The 15,268-nt window shown below is 43.2% G+C and overlaps 1 protein-coding gene across 1 annotated transcript in view; it reads right to left on the bottom strand.

Moving 5' to 3' along the window:
• Positions 1-15,268, bottom strand: part of slc17a8 (solute carrier family 17 member 8) — a 42,735-nt gene that overhangs the window by 23,488 nt on the left and 3,979 nt on the right. The window contains exons 6-8 of the mRNA XM_041939274.1: positions 14,614-14,700; positions 13,584-13,726; positions 13,344-13,493 (exon numbers count right to left, since the gene is read on the bottom strand). Coding sequence (XP_041795208.1) covers positions 13,344-13,493; positions 13,584-13,726; positions 14,614-14,700 — 380 coding nt within the window. The remainder of the gene's footprint in view (positions 1-13,343; positions 13,494-13,583; positions 13,727-14,613; positions 14,701-15,268) is intronic.

Genomic DNA, 15,268 nt, shown 5'->3' with positions numbered 1-15,268 from the left:
TGTGTGCGTGTGTAACTTCTGCCCCACCTGCTGATAATTACCTCTCTACCTCTCCCACTTTTTACCTGTTCCTGTTCAGTTTTGACGTGCTTGTTTTTAATCACTTTTTAGCTGTTGGTTAGCCCTGCTTGTGTGTGTGTTTGTGTGACTACTGTCTCAACCTTTTTGGCAAAGCGCTTGGTGAAGCTGAGTTTAACTGTTTGTTGGATGGAGATTGTTTTCAAACAATGCCCTTGTTTTGACTGAGCTCGTTAAGATAATCATTCTCAGGCTTGTTGTCCTGCAGATGTGTGTGCGTGGGTTATTGACCGGTGTGTGTGTAAATGACAGTTGCACCTGTTAAACTCTTCCCTTGAAAAGCGGCTTTTTCGCTGTCGGTTTCTTCCGAACAACTTGCGATTGTGTCAAAACCGTAGCTGCTATCAAAAAACCGATTACACTGTGAGATGCGGACAAGTCTGGGCCAGATGTACGTGTGTTTTATGTCCAGATATTCTTTAGAAAAATGACAAAATGGTCGACTTAAAAAGACTCTGCGACTCAGAGAACAGGAGTTTGTATTGTATGCAGTGAGATTTGGGTTCGGCGAACCTCCTGAACTAAATCCTCTGGTGAGAGAACCGTACCTCGTATCAGAGTGTACTATAGATCATCGGACTCCCGAGAACTTCCTGAGTCCGGCCATCTCCTCGTTTTATTCCTGACACAACAACTTTTCGTTTTATGGCGATCTAAAGACAGGAGGCATTTCTGCTTTGCTCACAAAACAGCTCTGAATTTTAACATGGGACTTAATGGGAGAACAGGAGGGCGCTGGCTGCACAAAACGTCTCACTATTTAAATTCAGTAAGTCTCTCTGCTTTTTCGAGGACATCACACGAAAGAGGACAAGTTTGTCTACAAAATGATCCCAAAATTATGCGTGTAGAGTGTAATTTGTGGCCGTAGCGACGAGAAAAAGAGAAGATTTTCAGATCGTTTTTAGACTCTGTGCCACTCTAGCACGCACTCTAGCACGAACATTCCGCGCAATACACACCCATTATAATCTCAAAATTTCCCGCCAAACGATCACTGTCATTGAACAGTGACTGATCAAAAACTATAGGACCAATCAAAATGTGGATGAACACACCAATAGACCAGACTTGGGTCTACATTTTAAAGTTGAAATGAAGTCTCTCGGTGAATGTATGCCTGAGCTACAGATGTTTGAAAAACTCCAATTTCAATCTTGTTTTTTTCGCCCGTCCCATTCATTTCTTATGGGAAATTTATCGCAGTTTTTCGCGTCTTACGACGCGAAAAACTGCGATAAATTTGAGAAAAGTAATAGCACACCGATCCCGAACAATACGCACATTTTGATATATAATTTGCAAGGGTTTTCTCAAAGCTGCGGGGCGAGTTAAGGGACGAAAACTTGGAGGAAGATGAAAAATAATAATAACTAGAAAATTCCCTCTGGGAAATTTTGAAAGGGACACGGGGTGTGTTGGAGCCGACAAAATTATCTACGTTTTAAAGTTTGAATGAAGTCTCTAGGACAAAGTATGGCCGAGCAGCGGACAATTGAAAAAGGCTGAAATTTGAGGAAATTTCCCCATTCATTTCTTATGGGAAATTTATCGCAGTTGTTTGCGTCTTACGTCGGCCTTCGATGGTCATAGCTCGAAAACCGTAAGAGATATCAAAATGTGCCGAGGGTCATTTTGAGCCGACAAAATTATCTACGTTTTAAAGTTTGAATGAAGTCTCTAGGAGAAACTATGGCGAAGCAGCGGACAATTGAAAAAGGCTGCAAATTGAGAAAACGGCAGATATCAGAGGTAGTCAGTCCCTGATTAATGAATTGCTCTCAGCTGTGTTTCTGTGGCTTTCTCCTTGTCTGTCTCTGTTGATCACCTCAGCTGTCTGTGTCTGCTTCTCTCCTCTGCTTCATGTCTCTGTTAACATGAATTAATGAACTGAATCAATAAACATGAATGGAGCTAATGCTAACGGAGCTAACAGAGCTAACACTAACTGAGCTAACAGCTAAAGGTGCGAATATAGCTAACGGCGCTAGCGCTAACAGAGCTAACTGTGCTAACAGAGCTAACAGAGCTAACGGCGTTAACAAGGGGGCGGGGGGTTGGGGTTTTCATTATGCATTTGTCTGTGTGTGTGTGTTTATGTATCTGTCGTTGTGTGTGACTGCGTATGTGTGTGTCTTCGTCTGTTTTGTGTGTGTGTGTGTCTGCTTGAACTACACAAGCAGCCCAACCAGCTCCTACATGGAGATGTGTCTGGTATATGTGTGTCTGAATGTGTGTGTGTGTGTGTGTTGTTTGTGTGCGTGTGTAACTTCTGCCCCACCTGCTGATAATTACCTCTCTACCTCTCCCACTTTTTACCTGTTCCTGTTCAGTTTTGACGTGCTTGTTTTTAATCACTTTTTAGCTGTTGGTTAGCCCTGCTTGTGTGTGTGTTTGTGTGACTACTGTCTCAACCTTTTTGGCAAAGCGCTTGGTGAAGCTGAGTTTAACTGTTTGTTGGATGGAGATTGTTTTCAAACAATGCCCTTGTTTTGACTGAGCTCGTTAAGATAATCATTCTCAGGCTTGTTGTCCTGCAGATGTGTGTGCGTGGGTTATTGACCGGTGTGTGTGTAAATGACAGTTGCACCTGTTAAACTCTTCCCTTGAAAAGCGGCTTTTTCGCTGTCGGTTTCTTCCGAACAACTTGCGATTGTGTCAAAACCGTAGCTGCTATCAAAAAACCGATTACACTGTGAGATGCGGACAAGTCTGGGCCAGATGTACGTGTGTTTTATGTCCAGATATTCTTTAGAAAAATGACAAAATGGTCGACTTAAAAAGACTCTGCGACTCAGAGAACAGGAGTTTGTATTGTATGCAGTGAGATTTGGGTTCGGCGAACCTCCTGAACTAAATCCTCTGGTGAGAGAACCGTACCTCGTATCAGAGTGTACTATAGATCATCGGACTCCCGAGAACTTCCTGAGTCCGGCCATCTCCTCGTTTTATTCCTGACACAACAACTTTTCGTTTTATGGCGATCTAAAGACAGGAGGCATTTCTGCTTTGCTCACAAAACAGCTCTGAATTTTAACATGGGACTTAATGGGAGAACAGGAGGGCGCTGGCTGCACAAAACGTCTCACTATTTAAATTCAGTAAGTCTCTCGGCTTTTTCGAGGACATCACACGAAAGAGGACAAGTTTGTCTACAAACTGATCCCAAAATTATGCGTGTAGAGTGTAATTTGTGGCCGTAGCGACGAGAAAACGAGAAGATTTTCAGATCGTTTTTAGACTCTGTGCCACTCTAGCACGCACTCTAGCACGAACATTCCGCGCAATACACACCCATTATAATCTCAAAATTTCCCGCCAAACGATCACTGTCATTGAACAGTGACTGATCAAAAACTATAGGACCAATCAAAATGTGGATGAACACACCAATAGACCAGACTTGGGTCTACATTTTAAAGTTGAAATGAAGTCTCTCGGTGAATGTATGCCTGAGCTACAGATGTTTGAAAAACTCCAATTTCAATCTTGTTTTTTTCGGCCGTCCCATTCATTTCTTATGGGAAATTTATCGCAGTTTTTCGCGTCTTACGACGCGAAAAACTGCGATAAATTTGAGAAAAGTAATAGCACACCGATCCCGAACAATACGCACGTTTTGATATATAATTTGCGAGGGTTTTCTCAAAGCTGTGGGACGAGTTTGAGGACGAAAACTTGGAGGAAGATGAAAAATAATAACTAGAAAATTCCCTCTGGGAAATTTTGAAAGGGACACGGGGTGTGTTCGAGCCGACAAAATTATCTACGTTTTAAAGTTTGAATGAAGTCTCTAGGACAAAGTATGGCCGAGCAGCGGACAATTGAAAAAGGCTGAAATTTGAGGAAATTTCCCCATTCATTTCTTATGGGAAATTTATCGCAGTTGTTTGCGTCTTACGTCGGCCTTCGATGGTCATAGCTCGAAAACCGTAAGAGATATCAAAATGTGCCGAGGGTCATTTTGAGCCGACAAAATTATCTACGTTTTAAAGTTTGAATGAAGTCTCTAGGAGAAACTATGGCGAAGCAGCGGACAATTGAAAAAGGCTGCAATTGAGAAAACGGCAGATATCAGAGGTAGTCAGTCCCTGATTAATGAATTGCTCTCAGCTGTGTTTCTGTGGCTTTCTCCTTGTCTGTCTCTGTTGATCACCTCAGCTGTCTGTGTCTGCTTCTCTCCTCTGCTTCATGTCTCTGTTAACATGAATTAATGAACTGAATCAATAAACATGAATGGAGCTAATGCTAACGGAGCTAACAGAGCTAACACTAACTGAGCTAACAGCTAACGGTGCGAATATAGCTAACGGCGCTAGCGCTAACAGAGCTAACTGTGCTAACAGAGCTAACGGCGTTAACAAGGGGGCGGGGGGATGGGGTTTTCATTATGCATTTGTCTGTGTGTGTGTGTTTATGTATCTGTCGTTGTGTGTGACTGCGTATGTGTGTGTCTTCGTCTGTTTGTGTGTGTGTGTCTGCTTGAACTACACAAGCAGCCCAACCAGCTCCTACATGGAGATGTGTCTGGTATATGTGTGTCTGAATGTGTGTGTGTGTGTGTGTTTGTTTGTGTGCGTGTGTAACTTCTGCCCCACCTGCTGATAATTACCTCTCTACCTCTCCCACTTTTTACCTGTTCCTGTTCAGTTTTGACGTGCTTGTTTTTAATCACTTTTTAGCTGTTGGTTAGCCCTGCTTGTGTGTGTGTTTGTGTGACTACTGTCTCAACCTTTTTGGCAAAGCGCTTGGTGAAGCTGAGTTTAACTGTTTGTTGGATGGAGATTGTTTTCAAACAATGCCCTTGTTTTGACTGAGCTCGTTAAGATAATCATTCTCAGGCTTGTTGTCCTGCAGATGTGTGTGCGTGGGTTATTGACCGGTGTGTGTGTAAATGACAGTTGCACCTGTTAAACTCCTCCCTTGAAAAGCGGCTTTTTCGCTGTCGGTTTCTTCCGAACAACTTGCGATTGTGTCAAAACCGTAGCTGCTATCAAAAAACCGATTACACTGTGAGATGCGGACAAGTCTGGGCCAGATGTACGTGTGTTTTATGTCCAGATATTCTTTAGAAAAATGACAAAATGGTCGACTTAAAAAGACTCTGCGACTCAGAGAACAGGAGTTTGTATTGTATGCAGTGAGATTTGGGTTCGGCGAACCTCCTGAACTAAATCCTCTGGTGAGAGAACCGTACCTCGTATCAGAGTGTACTATAGATCATCGGACTCCCGAGAACTTCCTGAGTCCGGCCATCTCCTCGTTTTATTCCTGACACAACAACTTTTCGTTTTATGGCGATCTAAAGACAGGAGGCATTTCTGCTTTGCTCACAAAACAGCTCTGAATTTTAACATGGGACTTAATGGGAGAACAGGAGGGCGCTGGCTGCACAAAACGTCTCACTATTTAAATTCAGTAAGTCTCTCGGCTTTTTCGAGGACATCACACGAAAGAGGACAAGTTTGTCTACAAAATGATCCCAAAATTATGCGTGTAGAGTGTAATTTGTGGCCGTAGCGACGAGAAAAAGAGAAGATTTTCAGATCGTTTTTAGACTCTGTGCCACTCTAGCACGCACTCTAGCACGAACATTCCGCGCAATACACACCCATTATAATCTCAAAATTTCCCGCCAAACGATCACTGTCATTGAACAGTGACTGATCAAAAACTATAGGACCAATCAAAATGTGGATGAACACACCAATAGACCAGACTTGGGTCTACATTTTAAAGTTGAAATGAAGTCTCTCGGTGAATGTATGCCTGAGCTACAGATGTTTGAAAAACTCCAATTTCAATCTTGTTTTTTTCGGCCGTCCCATTCATTTCTTATGGGAAATTTATCGCAGTTTTTCGCGTCTTACGACGCGAAAAACTGCGATAAATTTGAGAAAAGTAATAGCACACCGATCCCGAACAATACGCACGTTTTGATATATAATTTGCGAGGGTTTTCTCAAAGCTGCGGGGCGAGTTTGAGGACGAAAACTTGGAGGAAGATGAAAAATAATAAGAAGAAGAAGAAGAAGAAACGCGCGGGACAGTAATAAGTGACTCGGGGCTACGCCCCGAGTCACTGGCTCCTGCAGCAGAGCTGCAGGAGCCAGTGCCTCGGAGCGTGCCCCGTGTCCCTAATAATAAGAAGAAGAAGAAACGCGCGGGATAGTAATAAGTGACTCGGGGCTACGCCCCGAGTCACTGGCTCCTGCAGCTATTTCATAGCTGTAGGAGCCAGTGACTCGGGACGTTGCCCCGTGTCCCTAATAAGAAGAAGAAGAAACGCGCGGGATAGTAATAAGTGACTCGGGGCTACGCCCCGAGTCACTGGCTCCTGCAGCTATTTCATAGCTGTAGGAGCCAGTGACTCGGGACGTTGCCCCGTGTCCCTAATAAGAAGAAACACGCGGGATAGTAATAAGTGACTCGGGGCTACGCCCCGTGTCCCTAATAATAATAAGAAGAAGAAGAAGAAACGCGCGGGATAGTAATAAGTGACTCGGGGCTACGCCCCGAGTCACTGGCTCCTGCAGCTATGAAATAGCTGTAGGAGCCAGTGACTCGGGACGTTGCCCCGTGTCCCTAACTAGAAAATTCCCCCTGGGAAATTTTGAAAGGGACACGGGGTGTGTTGGAGCCGACAAAATTATCTACGTTTTAAAGTTTGAATGAAGTCTCTAGGACAAAGTATGGCCGAGCAGCGGACAATTGAAAAAGGCTGAAATTTGAGGAAATTTCCCCATTCATTTCTTATGGGAAATTTATCGCAGTTGTTTGCGTCTTACGTCGGCCTTCGATGGTCATAGCTCGAAAACCGTAAGAGATATCAAAATGTGCCGAGGGTCATTTTGAGCCGACAAAATTATCTACGTTTTAAAGTTTGAATGAAGTCTCTAGGAGAAACTATGGCGAAGCAGCGGACAATTGAAAAAGGCTGCAATTTGAGAAAACTGCAGATATCAGAGGCAGTCAGTCCCTGATTAATGAATTGCTCCCAGCTGTGTTTCTGTGGCTTTCTCCTTGTCTGTCTCTGTTGATCACCTCAGCTGTCTGTGTCTGCTTCTCTCCTCTGCTTCATGTCTCTGTTAACATGAATTAATGAACTGAATCAATAAACATGAATGGAGCTAATGCTAACAGAGCTAACAGAGCTAACACTAACTGAGCTAACAGCTAACGGTGCGAATATCGCTAACGGCGGTAGCGCTAACAGAGCTAACTGTGCTAACAGAGCTAAAAACGGCGTTAACAAGGGGGCGGGGGGATGGGGTTTTCATTATGCATTTGTCTGTGTGTGTGTGTTTATGTATCTGTCATTGTGTGTGACTGCGTATGTGTGTGTCTTCGTCTGTTTCTGTGGCTTTCTACTTGTCTGTCTCTGTTGATCACCTCAGCTGTCTGTGTCTGCTTCTCTCCTCTACTTCATGTCTCTGTTAACATGAATTAATGAACTGAATCAATAAACATGAATGGAGCTAATGCTGACGGAGCTAACAGAGCTAACACTAACGGAGCTAACAGCTAGCGGTGCGAATAGAGCTAACGGCGCTAATGCTAACAGAGCTAACTGTGCTAACAGAGCTAATAACGGCGTTAACAAGGGGGCGGGGGGATGGGGTTTTCATTATGCATTTGTCTGTGTGTGTGTGTTTATGTATCTGTCATTGTGTGTGACTGCGTATGTGTGTGTCTTCGTCTGTTTGTGTGTGTGTGTCTGCTTGAACTACACAAGCAGCCCAACCTGCTCCTACATGGAGATGTGTCTGGTATATGTGTGTCTGAATGTGTGTGTGTGTGTGTGTTTGTTTGTGTGCGTGTGTAACTTCTGCCCCACCTGCTGATAATTACCTCTCTACCTCTCCCACTTTTTACCTGTTCCTGTTCAGTTTTGACGTGCTTGTTTTTAATCACTTTTTAGCTGTTGGTTAGCCCTGCTTGTGTGTGTGTTTGTGTGACTACTTTCTCAACCTTTTTGGCAAAGCGCTTGGTGAAGCTGAGTTTAACTGTTTGTTGGAAGGAGATTGTTTTCAAACAATGCCCTTGTTTTGACTGAGCTCGTTAAGATAATCATTCTCAGGCTTGTTGTCCTGCAGATGTGTGTGCGTGGGTTATTGACCGGTGTGTGTGTAAATGACAGTTGCACCTGTTAAACTCCTCCCTTGAAAAGCGGCTTTTTCGCTGTCGGTTTCTTCCGAACAACTTGCGATTGTGTCAAAACCGTAGCTGCTATCAAAAAACCGATTACACTGTGAGATGCGGACAAGTCTGGGCCAGATGTACGTGTGTTTTATGTCCAGATATTCTTTAGAAAAATGACAAAATGGTCGACTTAAAAAGACTCTGCGACTCAGAGAACAGGAGTTTGTATTGTATGCAGTGAGATTTGGGTTCGGCGAACCTCCTGAACTAAATCCTCTGGTGAGAGAACCGTACCTCGTATCAGAGTGTACTATAGATCATCGGACTCCCGAGAACTTCCTGAGTCCGTCCATCTCCTCGTTTTATTCCTGACACAACAACTTTTCGTTTTATGGCGATCTAAAGACAGGAGGCATTTCTGCTTTGCTCACAAAACAGCTCTGAATTTTAACATGGGACTTAATGGGAGAACAGGAGGGCGCTGGCTGCACAAAACGTCTCACTATTTAAATTCAGTAAGTCTCTCGGCTTTTTCGAGGACATCACACGAAAGAGGACAAGTTTGTCTACAAAATGAGCCCAAAATTATGCGTGTAGAGTGTAATTTGTGGCCGTAGCGACGAGAAAAAGAGAAGATTTTCAGATCGTTTTTAGACTCTGTGCCACTCTAGCACGCACTCTAGCACGAACATTCCGCGCAATACACACCCATTATAATCTCAAAATTTCCCGCCAAACGATCACTGTCATTGAACAGTGACTGATCAAAAACTATAGGACCAATCAAAATGTGGATGAACACACCAATAGACCAGACTTGGGTCTACATTTTAAAGTTGAAATGAAGTCTCTCGGTGAATGTATGCCTGAGCTACAGATGTTTGAAAAACTCCAATTTCAATCTTGTTTTTTTCGCCCGTCCCATTCATTTCTTATGGGAAATTTATCGCAGTTTTTCGCGTCTTACGACGCGAAAAACTGCGATAAATTTGAGAAAAGTAATAGCACACCGATCCCGAACAATACGCACGTTTTGATATATAATTTGCGAGGGTTTTCTCAAAGCTGTGGGACGAGTTTGAGGACGAAAACTTGGAGGAAGATGAAAAATAATAAGAAGAAGAAGAAGAAGAAGAAACGCGCGGGATAGTAATAAGTGACTCGGGGCTACGCCCCGAGTCACTGGCTCCTGCAGCTATTTCATAGCTGTAGGAGCCAGTGACTCGGGACGTTGCCCCGTGTCCCTAATAAGAAGAAGAAGAAGAAGAAGAAGAAACGCGCAGCTATTTCATAGCTGTAGGAGCCAGTGACTCGGGACGTTGCCCCGTGTCCCTAATAAGAAGAAGAAACGCGCGGGATAGTAATAAGTGACTCGGAGCGTGCCCCGTGTCCCTAATAAGAAGAAGAAGAAGAAGAAGAAGAAACGCGCGGGATAGTAATAAGTGACTCCTGCAGCTATGAAATAGCTGTAGGAGCCAGTGACTCGGGACGTTGCCCCGTGTCCCTAATAAGAAGAAGAAGAAGAAGAAACGCGCGGGATAGTAATAAGTGACTCGGGGCTACAGGAGCCAGTGACTCGGGACGTTGCCCCGTGTCCCTAATTATCAGCAGGTGGGGCAGAAGTTACACAGGCACACACGCACACACACACATTCAGACACATATATACTATACACATCTCCATGTTGAAGCTGGTTGGGCTGCTTGTGTAGTTCAAGCAGACACACACACACAAACAGACGAAGACACACACATACGCAGTCACACACAATGACAGATACATAAACACACACACACAGACAAATGCATAATGAAAACCCCATCCCCCCGCCCCCTTGTTAACGCCGTTAGCTCTGTTAGCTCTGTTAGCACAGTTAGCTCTGTTAGCGTTAGCACCGTTAGCTCTATTCGCACCGTTAGCTGTTAGCTCCGTTAGTGTTAGCTCTGTTAGTGTTAGCTCTGTTAGCTCTGTTAGCATTAACTCCATTCATGCTTATTGATTCAGTTCATTAATTCATGTTAACAGAGACATGAAGCAGAGGAGAGAAGCAGACACAGACAGCTGAGGTGATCAACAGAGACAGACAAGGAGAAAGCCACAGAAACAGACGAAGACACACACATACGCAGTCACCCACAACGACAGATACATAAACACACACACACAGACAAATGCATAATGAAAACCCCATCCCCCCGCCCCCTTGTTAACGCCGTTAGCTCTATTAGCTCTGTTAGCACAGTTAGCTCTGTTAGCGTTAGAGCTGTTAGCTCTATTCGCACCGTTAGCTGTTCGCTCCGTTAGTGTTAGCTCTGTTAGCTCCGTTAGCATTAGCTCCATTCATGTTTATTGATTCAGTTCATTAATTCATGTTAACAGAGACATGAAGCAGAGGAGAGAAGCAGACACAGACAGCTGAGGTGATCAACAGAGACAGACAAGGAGAAAGCCACAGAAACACAGCTGAGAGCAATTCATTAATCAGGGACTGACTACCTCTGATATCTGCCGTTTTCTCAATTTGCAGCCTTTTTCAATTGTCCGCTGCTCGGCCATACTTTGTCCTAGAGACTTCATTCAAACTTTAAAACGTAGATAATTTTGTCGGCTCCAAATGACCCTCGGCACATTTTGATATCTCTTACGGTTTTCGAGCTATGACCATCGAAGGCCGACGTAAGACGCAAACAACTGCGATAAATTTCCCATAAGAAATGAATGGGGAAATTTCCTCAAATTTCAGCCTTTTTCAATTGTCCGCTGCTCGGCCATACTTTGTCCTAGAGACTTCATTCAAACTTTAAAACGTAGATAATTTTGTCGGCTCGAACACACCCCGTGTCCCTTTCAAAATTTCCCAGAGGGAATTTTCTAGTTATTATTTTTCATCTTCCTCCAAGTTTTCGTCCTCAAACTCGTCCCACAGCTTTGAGAAAACCCTCGCAAATTATATATCAAAACGTGCGTATTGTTCGGGATCGGTGTGCTATTACTTTTCTCAAATTTATCGCAGTTTTTCGCGTCGTAAGACGCGAAAAACTGCGATAAATTTCCCATAAGAAATGAATGGGACGGGCGAAAAAAACAAGATTGAAATTGGAGTTTTTCAAACATCTGTAGCTCAGGCATACATTCACCGAGAGACTTCATTTCAACTTTAAAATGTAGACCCAAGTCTGGTCTATTGGTGTGTTCATCCACATTTTGATTGGTCCTATAGTTTTTGATCAGTCACTGTTCAATGACAGTGATCGTTTGGCGGGAAATTTTGAGATTATAATGGGTGTGTATTGCGCGGAATGTTCGTGCTAGAGTGCGTGCTAGAGTGGCACAGAGTCTAAAAACGATCTGAAAATCTTCTCTTTTTCTCGTCGCTACGGCCACAAATTACACTCTACACGCATAATTTTGGGATCAGTTTGTAGACAAACTTGTCCTCTTTCGTGTGATGTCCTCGAAAAAGCCGAGAGACTTACTGAATTTAAATAGTGAGACGTTTTGTGCAGCCAGCGCCCTCCTGTTCTCCCATTAAGTCCCATGTTAAAATTCAGAGCTGTTTTGTGAGCAAAGCAGAAATGCCTCCTGTCTTTAGATCGCCATAAAACGAAAAGTTGTTGTGTCAGGAATAAAACGAGGAGATGGTCGGACTCAGGAAGTTCTCGGGAGTCCGATGATCTATAGTACACTCTGATACGAGGTACGGTTCTCTCACCAGAGGATTTAGTTCAGGAGGTTCGCCGAACCCAAATCTCACTGCATACAATACAAACTCCTGTTCTCTGAGTCGCAGAGTCTTTTTAAGTCGACCATTTTGTCATTTTTCTAAAGAATATCTGGACATAAAACACACGTACATCTGGCCCAGACTTGTCCGCATCTCACAGTGTAATCGGTTTTTTGATAGCAGCTACGGTTTTGACACAATCGCAAGTTGTTCGGAAGAAACCGACAGCGAAAAAGCCGCTTTTCAAGGGAAGAGTTTAACAGGTGCAACTGTCATTTACACACACACCGGTCAATAACCCACGCACACACATCTGCAGGACAACAAGCCTGAGAATGATTATCTTAACGAGCTCAGTCAAAACAAGGGCATTGTTTGAAAACAATCTCCATCCAACAAACAGTTAAACTCACACACACAAGCAGGGCTAACCAACAGCTAAAAAGTGATTAAAAACAAGCACGTCAAAACTGAACAGGAACAGGTAAAAAGTGGGAGAGGTAGAGAGGTAATTATCAGCAGGTGGGGCAGAAGTTACACACGCACACAAACAAACACACACACACACATTCAGACACATATATACCATACACATCTCCATGTAGGAGCTGGTTGGGCTGCTTGTGTAGTTCAAGCAGACACACACACACACAAACAGACGAAGACACACACACAGGTAAACAGTGGAAGAGGTGCAGAGGTAATTATCAGGAGGTGGGGCAGAAGTTACACACGCACACACACACACACACACACACACATTCAGACACACATATACCAGACACATCTCCATGTAGGAGCTGGTTGGGCTGCTTGTGTAGTTCAAGCAGACACACACACACAAACAGACGAAGACACACACATACGCAGTCACACACAATGACAGATACACAAACACACACACACACAGACAAATGCATCATGAAAACCCCATCCCCCCGCCCCCTTGTTAACGCCGTTAGCTCTATTAGCTCTGTTAGCACAGTTAGCTCTGTTAGCGTTAGCGCCGTTAGCTCTATTTGCACCTTTAGCTGTTAGCTCCGTTAGTGTTAGCTCTGTTAGCTCCGTTAGCATTAGCTCCATTCATGTTTATTGATTCAGTTCATTAATTCATGTTAACAGAGACATGAAGCAGAGGAGAAAGCCACAGAAACACAGCTGGGACCAGTTCATTAATCAGGGACTGACTACCTGATATCTGCTGTTTTCTCAAATTGCAGCCTTTTTCAATTGTCCGCTGCTTCGCCATAGTTTCTCCTAGAGACTTCATTCAAACTTTAAAACGTAGATAATTTTGTCGGCTTAAACACACCCCGTGTCCCTTTCAAAATTTCCCAGAGGGAATTTTCTAGTTGATATTTGTCATTGTAACAGCTAAAGTGAAACTGTGAGGCCAACCTTGCTGATGGGGAAGCCGAAGACTTCTTCAAAATACGCTGGCTGGCTGATGAGGAGCAGGTAGAAGGTCCAGCTGCGGCAGAAGTTGGCCACAATGATGGCATAGACGGGCATGGAGGTAAAGAAACGACGCCACGGAGTCTTGAATTTCTGAGGTTGGGAGACAGAAGACAATGTATGTTGTTTATGCTGCACTATGATTTTATACCCTGAAACTGGCAGCAGGTGACACATACACACCTCAGTCACACTCATTTGGTGGACTGTTTCACCGATTGTGGTCTCGATGTATGTCCTCTCCTCCTCTGTGATTGTGGGATGCTCAGCAGGACTTCCATATGCCAGCAGGAGCCACAGGACATACCATATGATCCCAAAAACGCCTTTTCATGAAACGACAACGGCAGAAATGTGAATGCATTCCTTTGTACATAGACAAAGATGTTTATATTTGTAGTGAAGGCTTTGTAAGGGTTGGACAGTCTAATTAAAACAAGCTCCGACCCTCTCAGGACCACAAGAATTTTCATTATCAAAATGAAATGAACAAGGTATGAGTCACAGAGCCCAGACAGGAAAATGCTAATTCACTTCAATAAATCATGAGATTATATCACAGCAGCACCAGAGTAGATTTTTATTAAAACACATTTGGCAAGTATGAATTTTATGTCAGTGTTAATCATTTTAATCAAACTCAGTAATTCAGATAACACTTATTATGCAAAGCAAACCAAGTACAACTACCGCAGAGCAGAGTGCCAATCAAGGATTACATATATATATATATATATATATAATTCTATATATATATAATATATATAATTCTAATTTCTTTTTTGATTCGCATAAAATGATTGTATCCAATATTTCTAAATAAACGACAGCATCTTGTCCCTGCTTACTTTTAAGTCCTCAGAAAGGCAGTCAGTGCCTTCACATGTCCTTTCTGGCTTCTTTAAACTAAATCCATCAGGAACGCTTTTTAGATCATCTGTACATAAAACAAATAGTAATGCGATTTTACTCCATAGCCATAAGACAAGGAAAGAGGGATCGCTTCTTAGTGTTTAGATTGAGTGTGTCTTTGTAGAACTGGACACTGTCAGTCAACTATTTGCTTTAAGCTTTTAACCCCTGGGTCTTTTAAAGTTTTTTTTTAATCATTGCTTCCACCTTGTTTTATCCGTGCACTTTCATATTGCTGTCCTGAGACTGAGTGACTGAAGTGTGATTCTGTGAATGTTTGTGACGTCTATTCAAACCTCACCGTAGATATAGAAGACCGAAGACCAGCCAACGTACTGAACCAGCACTCCAGCTAAAGGCATGGCGATCACTGCTCCTGCGTAGGATCCTGGGAACAAGTGGTGTCTGATTTCAATGTCAAGGTATTATTACAGCAGCAGGAACATCAGATGTGGGTGACAATTAACTAAAAATACATAAAATACTCAAATAGTTGTCATACTTTAACAAATGCCTCTCATTTCTGTATTTCACAGATTTGAATATTTTGCAGCAAAATGTCGGTGCAGTGCAACAGCCTACAATTGCACAAAAAAATACACTGTGTAGTGAATATGTGTCTCAATAAAAACAAACACATCAAAGAAACACATTAGTTTCATTGAACGAATGATGTCAACATGAGCCATTGGCACAGCCTTGACAGAGAGGGTGTTTTAATGTGTTTTCTATTATCAGACAGATTCATAAACACTGTTGTTTTCAGTAGAGCACAGGGCATGAGAGTGCTTTCGGGCAGTAAGCAATGTGACACTTCATTCAGATGAATAGAGGGAGACGCTCCTTCAGAACATGCAGGTGAGGAGAGAGGGTTTTGATGCATGGGTTGTCATGGTACCAGTCTAAAATGCAACATGGTTATTTTAATTTCAGGGGAGACAGCCGTGGAATAAATC

Source organism: Chelmon rostratus, chromosome 6 (genome assembly GCF_017976325.1).
Source record: "Chelmon rostratus isolate fCheRos1 chromosome 6, fCheRos1.pri, whole genome shotgun sequence".
Taxonomy (NCBI): domain Eukaryota; kingdom Metazoa; phylum Chordata; class Actinopteri; order Chaetodontiformes; family Chaetodontidae; genus Chelmon; species Chelmon rostratus.
The sequence above is the reverse complement of the archived record's forward strand: the minus strand, read 5'-3'. Positions and strand labels throughout refer to the sequence as shown.